Source organism: Lonchura striata, chromosome 32 (assembly GCF_050655825.1).
Source record: "Lonchura striata isolate lonStrDom1 chromosome 32, ASM5065582v1, whole genome shotgun sequence".
In the NCBI taxonomy this organism is placed as follows: Eukaryota; Metazoa; Chordata; class Aves; order Passeriformes; family Estrildidae; genus Lonchura; species Lonchura striata.
Window position 1 is genome coordinate 3,283,064 of NC_140734.1, and position 18,482 is coordinate 3,301,545.

Sequence of the window (18,482 nt, forward strand, 5' to 3'; positions counted from 1 at the left end):
TTTCCTACATGCCCTAGCAGACCCATTAAACACTTCCTGAGGGACCTGACCCTCCTTCCAAAGATGATACATCCTCTTTTTATTCCTGAGTTCCTCCAAAACCTCCTTCACCATCCAGGCTAGACGTTTGCCTCGTCGACTCATCTTTCAGCACACAGGGACAGTCTGTTCCTGTGCCCTTCATATCTCTATTTTGAAACATGCCCACCTTTCCTGAACTCCTCTGTTTTTAAGGGCTGCTTCCCAAGGAACTGTCTGAATAAGTCTCCTAAATAGGCCAAAGTCTGCCCTCTGGAAATCCAATGTAAAAGTCTTATTAGTGTTCCTCCTGACTTCACCAAATATTGAGAATTTCCAACCACCACATCTCTCACCATCCAATCCCTATTTGCAAACATCAGATCTAACACAGATCTCCCCTTGTAGGCTCACCCACCTGCTGTGACAAAAAATTGTCTTCCATCAACCCTAAAAATTTCCTGGACTGCCTCTTTTCAGCTCTATTAAGTTTCCAGCAGATGTCCACCAGGTTGAAATCACCAAAAGAACACGTGCTGATGATCCAGAAACATTCCCTAGTTGCTTACAGAATGAGTTTTCCACATCTTCTTCCTGGGTGGGTGGACGATAACACACTCCCAGTAGGATGTCAGCCTTGTTGGCCTTCCCCCTAATTCTCACCCATAGACATTCAATTTCATCATCATTAGGTTCAACACCCATAGCAACAAAACCCTCCCTAATATAAAGGGCCACTGCTCCACCTCCTCTCCCTTTCCTGTCTCTCCTGAAGAGCTTGCAGCCATCTAATGCAGCACTCCAGCCACGTGAGCCATCCCACCCTGTTTCTGTGATGACAATTCCATCACAGCTCTGCTGTTGCACCATGGCCTCCAGCTCTTCTTGTTTGTGACCCATGCTGTGTGCACCTCAGCTGGGCTGCTGATTTCACCCCTCACTCAGGCTTACCACCCTTGGGCCTGCTTTCAGACAAACCAGCTACATCTCCCTCCCCCTTCAGACCTAGTTTAAAGCCCTCTCAACAAGTTCTGCCAATTCATGAGCTAAAATTCTTCTGCCCTTACCAGAAAGATGGAGCCCATCTGGTTCCAGCAGGCCAGGTGCTGTAAAAGTCACACCCTGATTAAAGAATCTGAAATTTTGCCAATGACACCAACCTGTGGGCCACTTGTTGATAATGTGAGCTCTCCTATTGCTTTCACCATTTTTCTCAGACTCAAAAGGGACTGAGGAAAAGAATGTCTGTGCCCCTGTCCTATTAACCACCTGACCCAATGCCCTAAAGTCCCCTTCCATTGCCCTGACACTCCTCTTTTCAATCTCATCACTGCCAGCCTGGGGTATCAGCAGTGGGTAATAATCAGAGGGCAGAATCAGCCCAGTCAGTCTCTCAGGGATATCCCGTACCCGGGCCCCAGGGAGGCAGCAGACCTCTCTGTGGGATGGCTCTGGTTGACATATGGGGCCCCCTGTTCCCCTCAGAAGGGAGTCACCTACCGTGATTGCCCTTCTTTCCTTTTTGATGTTAGAGATTGTCCTGGTTTAGGGCAATTTTGGGAGAAAACCTCCGGAAGGAGCCCCCGGAAAGCAAATCCCCACGGTCCCTCCTCCCTGACCTGGTTCGGGAAGACTGTCCTCAGAGAGAAGTGAATAAAACCTGTTTATTTAACAAGCAAAACACTCCCCAGCACAAAAGAAAAAATAAAAACAACAACAACAAAAAACCAACATCAAATGACAAAAACTCTTTCACCACTCTGAAGAGATGACAAATTCAGAAAGTCCACTCCTGGGAGTGGTTGCCCAGCTCTCAGTGTCTGGAGCTGGGCTGCCTGCTGCAGATCACAAAATGCAGACTCTCGGTGTTTCCTAGGTCCCAGTCTGGAGCAGGAAAGAATGATGTCCAGGAAAGGGAAAGGAAAAAAACAGTCTAAAGAAAAATTTGCAGTGCTTAGCTAAACTAACTAATAAGCAAAAGCAAAGGCAAAAGCAAAAGCAGGAGCAAGAGCAGGAGCAAGAGCAAGCAAGCAACAAAGCAAGCAAGCAAAGCAAGCAAGCCCTCACCTCTCCTAGACAACAGACCATGGGGGGAGGTGAGCCGGCTGATAACAAGACAAAACAAACCTTCACTTTCAGAGTCAGTTCTGAAAGCACAGAACATAATATCAAACATAAACAGAACACACGACTGGGGATACAAGCACCTTGATGTCACCCTAGGACAGAGCTGGTGATCTGTCTCACAGATGAATCATAATTGGGAGGCTCACTGGGCAGATAATTTTCTTCTAAACCATCTGGCTGACTCTCCAGATCCAGGGGATCATACCTAATCTGAAGTGGCACCTGGCTTGGCACAGGGGGTTGGGAGGAATTTTTATGATTGCCTCCTTGAGTAGGTACCCACTGCCACTCCCATCATTGACCAGGTATCCTTGTAAAGCCTGACAGTGGGAGGCATGGGAGACAGCAGGAACCAAGGAGAGCATTGCTGCCCTGCCCGACCTCAAGGAACCAAGGATCCACAGTGACACTGCAGGGCCTTGGGGGACCACGGTGACATTGTGACACTGCAGGGCCGAAGGATCCGAGGGACTTTGTGACACCAAGGGGTCCCATGGAACCAAAGGGACATTGGGACACTGAGAAGCCTCATGGAATCATGGAGACCATTGGGACACTCTGGGGCCTCATGGAACTGTGGTGACACCAAGTTGGCTGGGAGTGTTGATCTGCTGGAGGGTAGGAGGGACAGGGACCTGGACAGACTGGATCCAGGGCCTAAATCCAACAAGGTGAGGTTTAACAAGTCCAAGTGCCGGGTCCTGCACTTTGGCCACAACAAACCTGCAGCGCTACAGGCTGGGGACAGAGTGGCTGGACAGCAGCCAGGCAGAAAGGGACCTGCAGGGACAGAGGGACAGCAGGCTGGACATGAGCCAGCAGAGTGCCCAGGTGGCCAAGAAGGCCAATGGCTCCTGGCCTGGATCAGGAATGGTGTGGCCAGCAGGAGCAGGGCAGTGATTCTTCCCCTGTGCTGGGCACTGGTTGAGCAGCACCTCAAGTGCTGTGTCCAGTTCCAGAGGCCTGGAAGCCGAGGCGCCTCCAGCTTTGGCTGCTGCCGGGCCGTGCAAGGGCAGGGCCTGGGGGAAGAGCTGCTGCCACACAGCCCCGCCGAGGGCTGAGCCCGGCTGAGCCCAGCACAGCAATCACCTCCTGTGCCTGTGTCCGTGCCTGGCATCGCCTTCCTTCCTGCAGCAGGGGCTGGCACCGATGAGTGACTGCTTCCTTCAGGAAATGCTGCTTTCCACAGAACAGGGACAGTGAGAACATACCTGCAGGAGGCTCCAAGTGCTTCACAACTTTATGCAGCCAAGCGAATGGAGAAGGCTTCGCAGCAACCTCATCTAGACTGGAGCACAGATGAGAACATTTTCTATGGTGTGCTGGGATCCCCCTCTGCCTCAGGGAACCGGGCACTGCAAGGCAGCTGGGAAAGGCCGTGGGAGCCAGATGAGAATGGACATGGCCAAAGCTGCACAGGGGCCTGGGGAGCTCTGGGCTGTGGCTCCTGGTGTCACCTGTGGCTCCTGGACACTCTCACATTCTATCCCTGCCTTGTGCAACATCCCTGGAGGGGAGGCTGGAGCAGCCCAGGGCCCTGGGGGATCTCTCACTGCCACAGCTGAAACTCTTTCAAAAGCACTGGGGAAAACTGCAGCAGGCAGTGCCACAACTATCCCTCTGGCCCTCTGGCTCTCCTGCTTTTGTCACTCCCATCCTACATTCTTCCATCTCTCCATCCCACTTTCCTCTGGGATAAATCCCCAGCCCAAGGGCTCATACCCAGGCCCTCTCAGGACACACTGGAGCCTTGCTCTCCCCCTCTGAATATCCCCCACCATGGGCACCCCGTGCAGTCACTCCCAGGTTTCGGGATGTGTCTCCCATAGAGGGACCCCAGCAGGACTGCTCAGTACCCTGACTGCCCTGAGCATAACAATTCCTCTGGGCTGTGCCAGCCTTGTCCGGGCTGTGCCCGCACTGCCAAGCAGCAGAGAAGGCAGCTCAAGTCTCATCAGGGCTCAGGCCCAGAGGCACAGCAATTACCTCCTGTGACTGTGCCTGGCAGCACCTCCCTTCCTGCAGCAGTGGCTGCCAATGAACCACTGCTTCCTCTGGGAAGCTCAGCCTTCAGCACAGCCTCTCCTTCCATCTCTGGGGAAAGGAAAAGGGACAGCTGGATCAGGTGGGGCTGTTCCCCACTGGGAAGGTGGCATCTTCAGGAGGCAGTGAATGTCAAAGTAATGGTTAAGAATTAGGAAATCTCTAAAAACTATTTGGGTGGCCATGGCTCATAGTTCTCCAAACAGGTGCCCTTTCTGATCAACCCAGAGAACGGGAAATTGCAGGGTATCTCATCCCCTTGGTGCCATTTGGGCTCCCTTTCAGGTGATAGAAAATGCCTTCCTGCAGAGGCTGGGGAGAAGCTGCAGCCAGCCCAGGCTGGGAAACAGCCCTGCAGGCCATGAGAGCAGCACTGGGGCAGCGAGGCTGCCATGGATCCCTTCCCACTGTGCCAGGCAGGGCCTGTCCAGATGTGCAGAAAACGTCCCTGGCTGCTGAGTCCCAGGGGAAGCCTGAGGGAAATGCACCCACCACGGCATCTCTCCAGATCACTCAGGATTTGTTCCAGATGTTTGGATTTTTCCAGGGACTTACTCCCTCCTGTAGGTTTGCTCTTTCTTCTCAGGGGACTTTAAGAGAAATATTTCTATTTTCCAGGAATGGATCCCACAAAACCAGAGCTCAGCCTGTGGGGTGAGCAAGGACACATTACTCACCCCTGCAATGGGAGCTGGACTTGTTTGCAGCATCCAGCCATGGAGTAGTAAAAATCCTCCCTGCAGCCCCACCTGTAATGACCAGGAGCACAAAGCAGGGAGAAACTGATAGATTTTAATTAAGACTGAAAGTAGCTGGATTGGGCTTTGTTGACTTTTTTTTTCTTTTTTTAATCACATAGAGGTGATCAGCAACTAAAGCTACTTGACCTTTGCCAAATACAGAGGACAAGGAAACAATCTCTGTAGTTTTTAATACCTAGCTATGCATTCCATTTTCAAACTAGTCACTATCATGTTATTGCACAAGTTTCTGTATAGCTTTAATGTCATCCCTATGGTCTGTACTCAGGAGTCAAGAAGTTTGCTGAAAAAGATTTTGCCACGTCCCTGCCCCAGACCCCTGTCCTCAGCCCCGGCTAGCTCTGCTGCGGGGTGAGTAGGGCGAGTGGAAGCACCCTCCACTGTACCCGGCGGGGCTTTGGAGAGTGCTTGGTGGGTCCTGAGGTCGCTGCTGATTCCCCCGGCGAGGAAATGAGGAGAGGCACTTGTTGGGGGCATGTTTATGGAGGTCCTGGGGATCCAACAGCATTGGAGGGGGCCAGCCAACAAGTGCAACTCAGGGGTGCTGGCAACATGTTCCATAGGGAGAGGGAGGGGGGCCGATCAGCCAGTGGGGAACAGACAGGAGTGACTCTTGTGGGGATTGACATCTGGGGGATCCAGTGAGGGAAAGACAGGGGAGGGGTCCCAGGACCTCATCCAATCACTCGGTGCCCTGGATGGAAGTTTCCAGAGGTAGGGGAAGGGGCACCGAGTGACAGACAAGGCACTTGGGAGAGGGCAGGGAACTGACTCGGCACCTTCCAGGGAAACCGACACTTGGGGAAAGGCAGGAAAACTCAGAGAGAAACCAATACAGTATGGGGGTATACTGGAACAAACCATGACAGAATAAAGATGTAATAAAACATATAAAACCGCAACTCCACATCTCCCTCTTTTTTTTTGTTTAAAAGGAAAGGGAAGAGAGAAGTAAAAATAACCTTTATAATACTAAAGCTAATGACAAATACAACAAAGGCTAACAAAAGTGAAAGTCCAGTTTGAACCAGGGTTTGGACCCAACCAGAGTCCCCATCCTTTGAAAAGAGACCCCAGCCAGTCTGATGATTCTTTCTTGAGATGTGTTATCATAGTCCACACGTTAGCCTGAGGCTGAGGAATAATCCATGCCTGCTGGGGTCTTACGTTGATCGTGATGGTGAGAAGGATGAGGCTCAGTGTGGGTGACATCCTGGGTTGGATCTAAACTGGGACAAAATCTGAAAAATAACTTCAAGATACATTAACAATCAGGGTAGGGGAGGTCCAGCTCAAAAGGGAACAAAGAACCAAGGGAACTGGAAAGGGAAGAGGTAGACCCAAAAAGGGAAGATTTTTTCCACCTTCTGAAGGCAGCATGTCCCACCTGAGTACTCTCCGGTTTGGCTTGGGCTTTGGGGACATACGGCCTGACAAATTTGGAGGGGACCCATCTCAGGCCTGAGGGCGTGGAGACACAAGCGTATCCTGGTCCCCAGGTGACTAAGTCATAGGGCCCCTCCTGCCTCCAGGTCTCGGGATCTTTAATGAGGACCGGCAACTTTTCCCTGACCTTGCCCTGCTCGTAGTTGTTAAAGTGCCGAGTGATTGGCAGATTTAAACATTCAAAAGAGCAGTTAAGAAAGTTAATGGTAAAGAGGGCCCGCACTAATTGAACCTGGTGGGACTCTACCTTCATTACCGGCTGTTGTTGTTTTAACATCTGTTTAAGACTCTGGTGAGTCCTCTCCACCACGGCCTGGCCTGATGGGGAATAGGCAATGCCAGTCTTGTGTTCTATTCCCCATTGCTGTAGGAAGCTGGCGAACTCCTTGGAGGTGTAACCTGGGGCATTATCTGTTTTGATTAATTTGGGACGCCCAGCATAGAGAAAGCCTGTATCAGATGTTTTTCGATATCTGAGGCTTTCTCCCCTGTGTGGGCAGAGGCAAAAACTGCCCCAGAGAAGGTGTCAACGGAGACATGGATGTACTTCATCCTCCCAAAGGAATGGATGTGAGTAATGTCCATCTGCCACACCTCACAGGACTTCAGACCCCTATGGTTGGCCCCTGCGCTCACCAATGGTAGGGGGAGCGACTTACAGGACGGGCATGTGGCCACAATGGCCCGAGCCTGGTCTCGGGTAAGGTGGAACTGTCTTACCAGACCTGGTGAATTTTGATGGTAGAGCTGGTGGCTTATTTTAGCCTGTTGGAATTTATCAGGGAGTAGCGCCATTTGCACGGGGGCGGCAGCGAGGGAATCGGCACACCTATTGCCCTCGGCCAAGAACCCCAGCAGGTCAGTATGTGACCTGAAGTGCATCACATAGAACGGCTGCTCTCGGTGGGAGACTAACTTAGTTTTGAGAGCAACCTATTCAAGGCATCATTGGAAACACCTTGCAGGATTGCATCCTGCGCTCTAGACACTACACCTGCTACATAAGCCGAATCGGTGACCAAATTAAAGGGTTCAGAGAACCACTCAAAAGCTCTAACGACGGCGGCCAACTCAGCTATCTGAGGGGAGCCTTCCACCTCAACAACATCTGCCTCCCACCGCTGAGTTTGAGGATCTTTCCAAGTCACCACAGACTTGTGGGACCCTCCGGATGCATCAGTAAAAACTGTTAGGGCTTTCAAGGGTTTCTTGCTCTGAATTCGCTTTGTTGATAGTGTGAATTGAATCTCTGAATTAAAAATTTTGTGGGCCGGTCTCAAAAATGAAATTTTGCCTGTGTAGCTATCTAGAGCAAATTGTAATGGTTCATTTTCCTGTAACAGGTGTTCCAACATAGCCTTTGTGAATTGGCCCGATTGTAATTTAATGGGAACGTGAATTCATTCAAAATCACATCCCGCCAACTCCCGAATCTGCGCTCTAGCCTTGCGGATTAGATCTGCCACCAGCTCTTGTGGTCGTGTCATTCTCTTGGACCGGTGGTGACTTAGGAAAACCCACTCTATGATGGAGAGTGGGTCCCTTTGGTCCTTGGTTACCCTTCCCTAGGGTGTCTGTCCACTGAAAGATAACACCGTGGAGGTGTGGCAGTCTGCCCAATATGATGAATTTGAAGGGCAGACCCAGATCATACCTGTGGGCCTGCCTGGCAGATATTGTCTCCTGAACCCTCTCTAATGTAGCCTTGGCCTCTGGGGTGAGTTCCCTGGGAGAACTAGGCTCTTCCCCCCCTTTCAATAAATCAAAAAGGGGGGCTAGGTCTTCGTTGGTGATAGCTAACCAGGGTCTCACCCAGTTCAAGGATCCACACAGCTGCTGAACGTCAGCTAGGGTGCGAATGTTATTTTTGATTGCCAATTTTTGCGGAACAATGGTCCGCTTGTTTATTTCCAAACCAAGGTACCTCCAAGGTGGCATCCGTTGAATTTTATCTGATCGCAGCTCGAACCCCACAGCAACCAACACATCAGTTGTCAGGTTAAGCGCGTATGTAAGTAAATCGCTGTTGGGGGCACAAATGAGTATGTCATCCATGTAATGTTGTATTATCACGCCCTCGGTGGCTGCACGCACAGGGGACAGCAATGAAGAAACGTACCACTGGCACATTGTGGTGGTGTGACAGTTTTACAAGGATTTATAAGGTTTTGGTAATTAAGTTAGAAATTAGTTGTTAGACAGGTCTTGTTGGTATGTTCCATGTGTCCCCTATTCCTCCCTAGAAAGGTTTTTCCCCACCTGCTTGCCACAAAGTTTTCTCGCCACAGGTTTGTCAATCTCCCTCTGTACCTAACAATACCCCTGTCAGTCCAAGTTGTACAGCCCCCTCTCCCTGTCAATCCCTGAAACCACCCCCATTTTCTTCTAGAATGTTCGATGTCAGTCATCCCTGTTCTTGTTAGTATTGGTCCCTGGAAGCCTTTCCCCTCCTAGGTTCTCCTCATTGGCCCCCTGCACTGATGTAATCCCTTCCTATTGGTTGCACTGTGTTCACCCCCCTCACGCCCACACCCTTTATAATCCCCTGTCAGACCCCAGGTAGAGAGACATCTGTCACTGTCCCGGTTTGGGAGAATAAAAGCTCTGCAGACCTCATACAGGTGTCGGCTCCCTATTCCTTTGCTTTGGATCTTCGTAGCTTTGCTGTGCCTTTGTCACCCACGCCGAGGCAATCACTGCCACCCGGTGCTCTAAGTGAGGAGCCGGGGGCAGCCACACTCGTAGTTCCCTCCAGTCACTTGAAGGGGACAAGCTAGCCGGCACAAAAGATCCCTGTGACTGGGCAAGCGAAGGCTACAATCCATGTAATGTTGTATTATCACGCCCTCGGTGGCTGCACGCACAGGGGACAGTAATGAAGAAACGTACCACTGGCAGATAATAGGCCAATTTTTCATGCCTTGTGGTAGACATCTCCAGTGATATCTCTCCATTGGGGTTTCTCGGTTGGTGGAAGGAACCGAGAAGGCAAAACGTGGTGAATCTTCAGGATGTAGAGGAATTTGGAAAAAACAGTTTTTTATATCAATGACTGCCAATTCCCAATTTTCAGGTAACATCGTGGGGGACAGTATCCCTGGTTGGAGAGGACCCATGTCTTTAATGACTTTATTTATTGCACGAAGGTCGTGGAGGAGGCACCACTCGTCTTTGCCACGTTTTTTGAGAACAAAGATGGGGGAATTCCAGGGAGATGTTGTTTCCTGGATGTTCCCCTGAGCGAGCTGCTCATCCATGAGCTCCCGGAGCGCTTTTAATGTTTGTTTGTTGAGCGGCCACTGCTCTACCCAGATTGGTGTATCTGTAAGCCAATCCAACTTCTGAGTAGGACACTCCTCAGTGGCCGCTACCCGAAAAACCTGGGGGATTGGTATGTCAATTGTGACCCCCCATTGGGCCATTAGGTCCCTCCCCCACAAGGGTTCCGTATAGTCCAATACAAACGGACGCAAATAAGCTGATTGTCCTTTTGGCCCCTCAAATTTTACGATGTTCTTTGATTGTTTGGCCAATTGAGAACCCCCTACACCCTGAATCTGTCCTGCCACATCCTGCAATTCCCATTGTGATGGCCAGTCCCGTGAGGGGATGACCGTCACGTCTGCCCCTGTGTCGAGAAGTCCATTGAGATATTTGTGCTCCCCACCTTTCCACACGTAGCACGAAATTTTAGGTCTTTTCTTCCCCAGTATCTGGGCCTGACACGCCTGGTAGATTTTGTCGGGTGTCTGCTTCCATATGTCTTCGGGGAAAACTGGAGGCCCAGATACAGGAATGGCTTGGGCGATGATTTGGCCCTTGGGGAGGAAGACTGGCGAATGAGCACAGTGCAGCCACAAGACCAAGTGTTTAGGATGTGCAGATGTCAGACTTGGTGCAATGGTGATGTCAAGTGGCTTGAACTTTGTGTCCCCAAGAACGATACACTTACTGTGGAGGTTCCTCCAGGTTCCGGGGTCCTTGGTGTCAACAGTAATAAAGTGCCAGTCGGTATCCTTCAGATGTAAAGGTTTGATCAGGGCCAACCTATAGGGAGAGAAATTGGATTGAGTATTAAGAATGGGCGTGGGGTGGTTGGGATTCCGGCCAAGCCAGGCTTTTGAAATGAAGTTCACATCCTCCCCCATATAGGCTGGTTTGTCAGCCGTAGTCAAATCCGATAGGGTGTAGTTTCTAGTGGTTATGTCTTTGTCCCTCCCCTTCTCGGATGTTGATTGTCCCACCATATTTATTTCTGCGCGCAGGGAGAGACTGCGCTGGTCTATTACTTTTTTTGGTTTCCCCCTGGGTTGGGGGCACCTCGCCCTTGCTGCTGCTGTCAGAATTTTAAAAAGTCATCCCTCAGTGGGCATTGTGGAGCCCAATGGCCTCTTTTATTACAGAGATTGCAGGGTCTATTTGAATTAAATCCTCTTGGAGGTGGCCTTGAAAAGCAGCGTTTGGGAGCAGGAGTAGTTGATGGGGTGACGGCTTCAGCGAAGGAGACTCTCCTGGATGGTGCTCGGGGAGTCCCCTGAGAGTCTCTAGGTGGGATGGTCACCTTGCGGGAGCAGACGTCCAGCATGCTTTGTAATGTAAGCTCCGGATCGAGAGGGAGACTCAAGACGGCTTGCCTGCATGCCTCGTTGGCATTTTGCCTGGCAACCTCGGTGATCATGCCTCTCCTGAGGCCCTCGTCCGGAACCTGTGCCTCAATGGCTCAGCATAGACGATCCACAAAACTCACAAATGACTCTAATAGCTCCTGCTTTATAGATAAATAGTTAATAGTTGGGCCGGCAGGCCTTAGTTTAAAAAAGGCCTTCTCCGCTGCCTTCGCAGTGACTACTAAAGCCTCCCTGGGAATTTTTTCAGCCTGCTTTGGCCCAAATTCCCAGTCCCCCGCCTCACACAGATGGTCAATTGATAACATTCCCCCATCCACATCCGTAGAGGTTTCTGCGTTGGCCCAGAGGTCTGCCAAAAACTCCCTCACTTCCCGCCTCCATGCGGACTCCCAAACTAAAAACTCAGCCTGAGTTATTAAACATGAAAAGAGACTTCGCATGTCTGCGGGAACATACTCTGCAGAGGCAAGTGTTGCCTTTAACATCCCTCTAAAAAACTCGCTTTCACGACCGAATTCCTTCTGGGCCTTGCAGAGGTCTTTGATGACTTGTTGTGGAATGGGGGACCACTGTGCGAGGGGCCTGCCCCCCTGCCGTGGGGTGAAGGTGACAGGGGCAGCAGAGAAGGCAGGCAGGGAATGGGGCAGGCCAGAGTTCCCACGCTCCCCCTGCTCCGAACCCCAAAGCGAGGGAACCAGGGGAGGAGGAGGAGGCAGAGTCAGGGCCAGGGGGAGTGGCTGATGGAAAGCTCTCCCCAGAGGTGGAGCTGGGGGAGATGTTAAATAATTCAACAGGGGAGGTGACTGAGGTGGGTGGGGGAGAGAAGTGGGAGGGAAAATCTGGGGAGTGGAAGGGGTTGGCTGTTGGTCGGAAGGGGTTTCAGGAAGAGCCTGGAAAGGGATTGTGGGAAGAAGGAACACATGTGGAGGGAAAAGCCATGCGGTCCCTGCCATCTTGTGTCCTTTGAGAATAGGGGAAACCATTTTGTGGACTGTGGGATAAGGGGTTAGGAACAGAATCAGGGAGACTAAAGCTTACAGAATGTCTACGGGATGGGACTGTACATTGCAGGGAAACAGGGGAACTGGGAGAGTCCAGAGCAGTGCCAGCACTGTCCTGGTAGGGGTTCCGAGGATTCTCAGAGGGGCCAGAATCTGCCTGTGGATATAGCCAGGATGCCTGTCTAAGAATCCCCGGTTTTTGGAAAGAGAGAGAAGAGAGAGGGGTAGGATTTTTAGAACTGGGGTTTGGTTTGTCAGCTCATGGCTGTGGCAGAGCTTCATAATTGTTTTTAATAATATTCCTAATATGCAGTGCCAAATAAGTAAATTTGGACAAGGAAGGATCCCCCTGCTTGAGGATTTCCCTTCCAACCTGGTCCCAGAAGGGGACTTGGTATAATATGGTTGCAGAAATATCTGGGAAGCTCTGTGACACCCACCGGACAAACCTTTTAACATCTGATTTTTTAAACTTTTTATCCCCCCCAACTAGGATGCCCACAACTTAGGAATACAGTCTCCTCTGTGGCAAGGTCAGCTTTGCACCCATGCTGACAGATTTTAAGGTGTGCCACAAAGTCTACAGCCAGGAGAATTACAACAAAAAAGAAAAGACCACCCTGAACAACTTAGACCACCTGCCCTTCAAGCTCCCCACACCCCGGGAAAGGGAGCTATAGCAAAAGAATGTGGGGTCTTTCCCCTACACCCAGGGAACAAGAACAACCCCCCAAAGAGGGAATCCCTCCCCCCAACCCTGGGGAGAAAAGGAAAACCCTTAAAAAAAGCAGGAATCTAAGCCCCAAGGACCCCCTCACTCACCAGCAAAAAGGGTCGGGTCACGTCCAGGCAAAAACAAAAAATCCAGGCTGCAGACACACTGAAGGGGGCACCGACTCCGGTGGTGCCTGTTATGAGTGAGCACAAGAGGCCATCTGATCCGATAACAGAATTTATTTAATTCATTTAAGAGAGTATATGAGAACAAAGCAAAAAGCAGCGCTGCGGCAACAGAGGGGAGCAACCGCTCCGCCAAACTGCCGCCCTGTGATCCCCTAGCTCGCTCTTCTTATCTCCTTCCTTAGTTCACTCGTTTCTTCTGCGCAGTCGCATTCTGTTGCTAGGTGGTCGTTTTCTGCCTCCTGGTGGTCGTGGGATGAAGGCTGGTTGTCTTCCTCACAGGTGTCCTTTGATCTGGGGATTCTCACAGTCTCAAGTATACGTGTTATCATAGAAATGCATGTTATCAGTTAAGCACTGCAAAGCCTATTGCCTACTACCGCTGTAAAAGGTTAGGAATGCGTATTATCAGCAATTCACAGCCTGTTGCCTATTACCGCTGTAAAAACAAACTTCTTTGAAACAAATTACTATCTGCAGCTGCATCGAACAAAAAGATCACCCTTCTCTTACAATTTCTCCCCTTTTTTTTTTTATCCTTCTTTTTGTTCGTTGAACCGTATTAATTCTTTTCTACTAAGCTCTAGATAGTTTTCGGCCTCTACCTGAGTGAGTGATTCATATTTTGATCTTACTATCATTAAATGAGCGGCCTCTAACCTACTCTTTACTATAGCAATAAGCTTATTAAAGATGCAGGGTCCGAAAGTTAGCACTAAGATGAGCAGAATTGCCGGTCCTGCAATGGTAGACAAAAGAGTTGTTAACCAAGGGGAATGAGTAAACCATGATTCATACCAGTTTTGCTGAGCTTCTTGCTCTTTTTTTCTTTGCTCTATTTGTTTGCGTAATTCTGCCATAGTATCAACCACAATTCCTGTGTGGTCTGCATAAGTGCAACATTCTTCTCGTAAGGCAACACAGAGCCCCCCTTGTTGTAAAAATAATAAATCAAGTCCCCGTCTATTTTGTAACACAACCTCAGAGAGGGATCTGACTGATTTTACTAACCCATCTATGGCCTTTTCGATTCTGCTTAAGTCTTCATCTATGGATACTCGTAAATTTTTCATACCTTGTTGTTGATTTACTAGGGAGGCTACCCCCGTTCCCACTCCAACTCCACTTACACTAAGCAAGATTGCTACTGTTAATGCTGTGAATGGTTCTCTTTTGACTAGATGGTGTTCGGGAGTTGTTTGATGCTCTAGTACATACTCCTTTGGGTGATATGATATGCGAGGGACAATTAACACCTGTACACAATAATCTGAACTTTCATTGAAAAGCCTTATGGATAAGCAAGGGGTGGTTCCGAGTTTATTACATACCCATTTGGTGTTGAGCGCTGGCAGGAGCCATTCTGCCAGTTTATCTTTTCTCTTGATGCTGATTGTCGTCTCACATAAGTGTTGCATTATTGCGGGTACCTGTTGCTTCTCTTTCGACCGCCACTTTGCTCTCGGGGGTTTCTCACCGCTGTCCCCCGTCCCTCCCCGGCCCCCCGGGACCCTCCGGCTAGCTGTCCCCTCTCGGGGCCGGGGTTTTCCGCGGTCCCGCTGCCCTGGGCTTACCAGGCAGCGTCTGGGTTAGCACGGTCCGAGCTGCAGCGCTGCCTCAGTCGCCGCAAGGGTTCGAGATAAAGAGACCAAGAGAGACCAATGGTATGCTTGTCCAGAGAGATTGTATTGCCTGAAGCATTGCAGTGACCAAAGGCCCTGGGCTATTGCCCAGATACAGTTTTATACAGCAAAATTAAGAGATAAGGTCTTAAACAATAGAGACAGTGTTCAACTAAGGCACATCAGAACCACCCCAGGGGCCAGGTCCAATGGGAACTGCTCAGGGGTGGGGAGAAGGGGGTCTACAGAGGAATGCTGAAGCGGGACTTTCCCGAAACAGTGGAGCATACATAAATGTATCTTTTCCCTCAGTTTCTCATTCCCAAAGCCTTTCTAAAACAATGGGGCATACATGAATGTATCCTTTTCCTCAGTTTACCATTCCCAAGGCCTTTCTAAAACCTTCCTCTACGCTACCATGCCAGCATGACTGCAACAATTCCCCGCTTTTCAATTACTAAGATGAACGATGCCTTGGGAGAAGGTAAACTGTGGCTCTTAAACTGCAGTGTCTTTCTGCTTGTCGTCTTCCCACCAATCGCTTTCCGTGGCGGCAGCAGCGATGAAAACCGGCGCAGAAGCCTTCGGCTTCGAGGTGATGACCTTGGAGACGATCCGCTTCAGAATCCCAAATGCTAACAGAACTAAAAACAATGCAACTAGAAAGTAAAAGATGTCTTTTAAAAGAGACACTGCCCACCCAGAAAGGTCCCAGTCTTTGAACAGATTTTTAAACCAATCCTCATTTTCTTGCTTCACATTCCCAATGAGGTTTCTCATTTCCTGAATGGATGAGTGGACACTCTGTCCTTTAGATGACAGATCAAAACAACACAACCCATCAAATTCTTTACATCCATGACCATGTGCCAACAGCAGGAAATCAATAGCTGCCCTATTTTGGAGGCTAGCCTTTCTGGTTATTTCCTCGTCTTCTAGGAGGTCACTCAGGGCCACTGATGTTAAATTTGCCTGCTTGGTCACCCAGCATTCTAGATTGCCTAATTCACTCAATGCTTTGGCTGCTGCAACCCATGGTAAAAACACAGAGACAGCAACTCTTTTGGATTTTGCCCAATGATAAATTTCTGCATCACAATGTTCATCAAATTGGCTTGCACTCCGCTTAGTAATTTTTTTCCCACTTTTTGCTTGCCCAATTGGAATTTGGGTCATGTTGGGGGAAGCAAGGGTCAGATGCCCAAAAGTACATGGACCTCCAATAAGACGAGATGGGATTCCTGGGTATGCTCTGTCCCCACAGATAAGAAACATTCCCTTGTCCAGCTTGCGAGGACGGAAATCAGTGGTGGATGCAAATTTCAGCTTGTAGACAGCTGTGCACCATTGACCCGCTCTGAATTCTACCTTGTACTGTTTGACATGCTCATATAATTTTACTTCTTTGGTTGGGGAAAAATCAAATTGAATGCAAAATTCAGCTTTTGCAGAGCCTAGGAGTTCTAATTCCTGGGGCTCCCCCTCAGCAGTGGGCAAATGTGAAACCCACCCTTGCCACAAAATGAGGGGATTTTGCACTTGTGCTTCAACTTGTCCTGCACCTTTAGGTATTTTATTTTCGTTCACCTGCTTTTGCAAACGGACCAGACCAATTGGAAACTCATCCCCCTTACTTGGAACCCCTATTAAACATGTGGACATCGGATTTTCTGCTGAGGCAGTGGACAAACACATATGATCCTGTTGCAAGGCTTGGGCTAGCGTGACCCACACATTTTTCTTGGGCTGTGGAACAATCCATGCATCCACCGTGGAAGGGTAGATGACCATTCCCTGGAACCAAACGATGAGCAGGAATGTGGAAATTGACATTCTGCTAGTCTGAAAGAGAGATAAAATCATACAACAAAGTGAACTAACTCTGAAAAAGATACAATTTGCTCTGCCAGTATAAAGGAAAATGATTCTCCCCCCTCCCACTTTCCCCCCTTGTCGAGGAGGCCCTTCAGACCCTGGAGTCCTGGGGGTTGCTGCTGCTGAAGCAACCACCGTTTCCCGTGGCTTTATCACTGAGTCCTCTGTCATCAGCATAGCTTTCCTGGTGCACTCCTTGGTGAGCTGATCGAGTGTGGGGGGAGGCGATGATGGAAGAGCTAGGATGATTCGCTGACAGACTTCATTTGCATTTGTGGTGACCAGTTCTAATATAAGTTGGTCTTGGAGCTCTGGATTTTGCACCCTTTTTTCCACAGAGGCTCGCACTCGATCCACAAAATCCATGAATGGTTCTGAAACAGACTGCTTTAAAGCGGTATATGAGACAATAGGGTCTTTAGAAGGCATATTAAAAAATGCACGTTCTGCTGCATCCCTGGACAGGTCTAACACTGCTCTGGGAATGCCTGCTGCTTGCTTTTCAGCTTGACTCCAATCACCCTCACCCACTAGATGTTCTAAAGTGATTTCCTCATCCTCTATATCTGTGGAAAGGCTTGGACTTTGCAGAATCTCTGGGAGGAGATCTGCTGCAAGTCTTTTCCACGTTCTTTCCCACAATCTAAACTCAGACTGAGGGAGCAAGCAACTGAAAAGACGTTTCAAATCAGCGGGGACAAATGTCTTGGAGCATATAGTAGCTTTCAAAATGCTCTTAAAAAATTCACTTCTTTCCCCAAACTCACGCTTCGTTTTGCAAAGTTCCCTAATACTATCATACGAAAGGGGCTCCCATTTGGCGTTCTGTCCCCTGGCATTATAAATCACAGGGGCTAAGAACGCAGGCTCGGTCTCTCTGAGCACTTCCCGGCTGACAGCCTGGGCGCTGCCGTTGCCAGGGAGATCGGGAGAGGGAGAGGGAGGAGGAGGAGGGCCGGCTTGTGAGGGAGTGGCCGCAGCCGGCGGGGCTGCGTGGAGCGGGGCAGGGACAGGGACAGGGGGTGGCGATGCAACTGCGAGAGGAGGAGCTGAGGGCTGGACCGGGGGCTGGAATGTGGGCTGGATCATGGGCTGAACCGCCGCAAGGGAGGAGGGGTTGGGGTCAGGGACAGGCGGAGGGGGGAATGCGAGGGCTGGGGGCATGTTCTGGGCTGGCACAGGGAGCAGGGAATGCGGGGATGGAGAAGGGAAAACCGCGTGGCCACCTCCATCTTGTGGGGGCTGCACGGGAGGGGGAATGGGGGGTGCAAAGCATGGATTTTCAGCTGTGGGAGCAAAAGCAGGAGGCGGAGAAGGGTTAGAAACTAAATCTACATCTGCACGGTTAGTTTTCTCACCGCAGGGGGTGCGGGGGGGCACCGGGGACGCGACAGGGCGCTTTTCTGCTCCCTGGGCGCCATGAGTGTCCGCACTCTCTTTCACAACATCGTAAACGACCAAAAACATTCTCATAAAACCTTCTTTCACTGAAGGATCTCCTGCCTTTGTCCTTTCACTCAGCACTGCACCAACACGCTTCCAAAATCGTCTTTCTTTCACTACTTGCTCTGTTATCTCCGGAAAACTTACTGATAACCATCTGACAAACTCTTTTACAAGGCTCTTCGGAAATTTGACACCTGCACTCAGCAGGGGCTCCTGAACTTGTTTATAAATCTCTTTCTGCTGTGTAGTCAGCCTAACACCCACGGCTGGCTTCACAGCAAATCTCAACCAATTACTGCAGCAAACCCAAAGTTCTAAAGCTACGACGGAGACTCCCGTCACGCCTGCGCGCTGGCGTGTCCCCCCACGGGCACACAGGAGCCGATGTCTCCTGGCCAGGCCCCTGCCCCCCAGTACCGAGACTCACCCACCGCCGTCCTTTAGACACCACTGCAGCAACGGTTCCCGAACCCCGGGTGGTCTCCCGGGTGTGGAGAGGTGCCGTCCGACCCGTGGCGACCTCGCCGGACAGAAATCGGCGTCTGTCTCCACGGCAACAGTCCCGCTGGGCTGTGCGGAGAGGCAAGTGCCTCACACCACCAGCGTGATCCCAGA

General features: G+C 50.3%; 1 protein-coding gene across 1 annotated transcript; it reads right to left on the minus strand.

Moving 5' to 3' along the window:
- Positions 1–14,589: 14,589 nt before the first annotated feature.
- Positions 14,590–18,397, minus strand: LOC144247957 (uncharacterized). The gene is made up of 2 exons (XM_085564025.1): positions 18,295–18,397; positions 14,590–16,805 (listed from the first exon to the last, which is right to left on the minus strand). The coding sequence occupies exon 2, from the start codon at positions 16,785–16,787 to the stop codon at positions 15,045–15,047; it is 1,743 nt and encodes a 580-aa protein (XP_085420151.1). The 5' UTR covers positions 16,788–16,805; positions 18,295–18,397; the 3' UTR covers positions 14,590–15,044.
- Positions 18,398–18,482: the final 85 nt, after the last annotated feature.

Bases quoted from the DNA above. Each gene is read 5' to 3' on its own strand.
- LOC144247957 (XM_085564025.1), bottom strand. From the start codon at position 16,787: ATGGATTTTGTGGATCGAGTGCGAGCCTCTGTGGAAAAAAGGGTGCAA.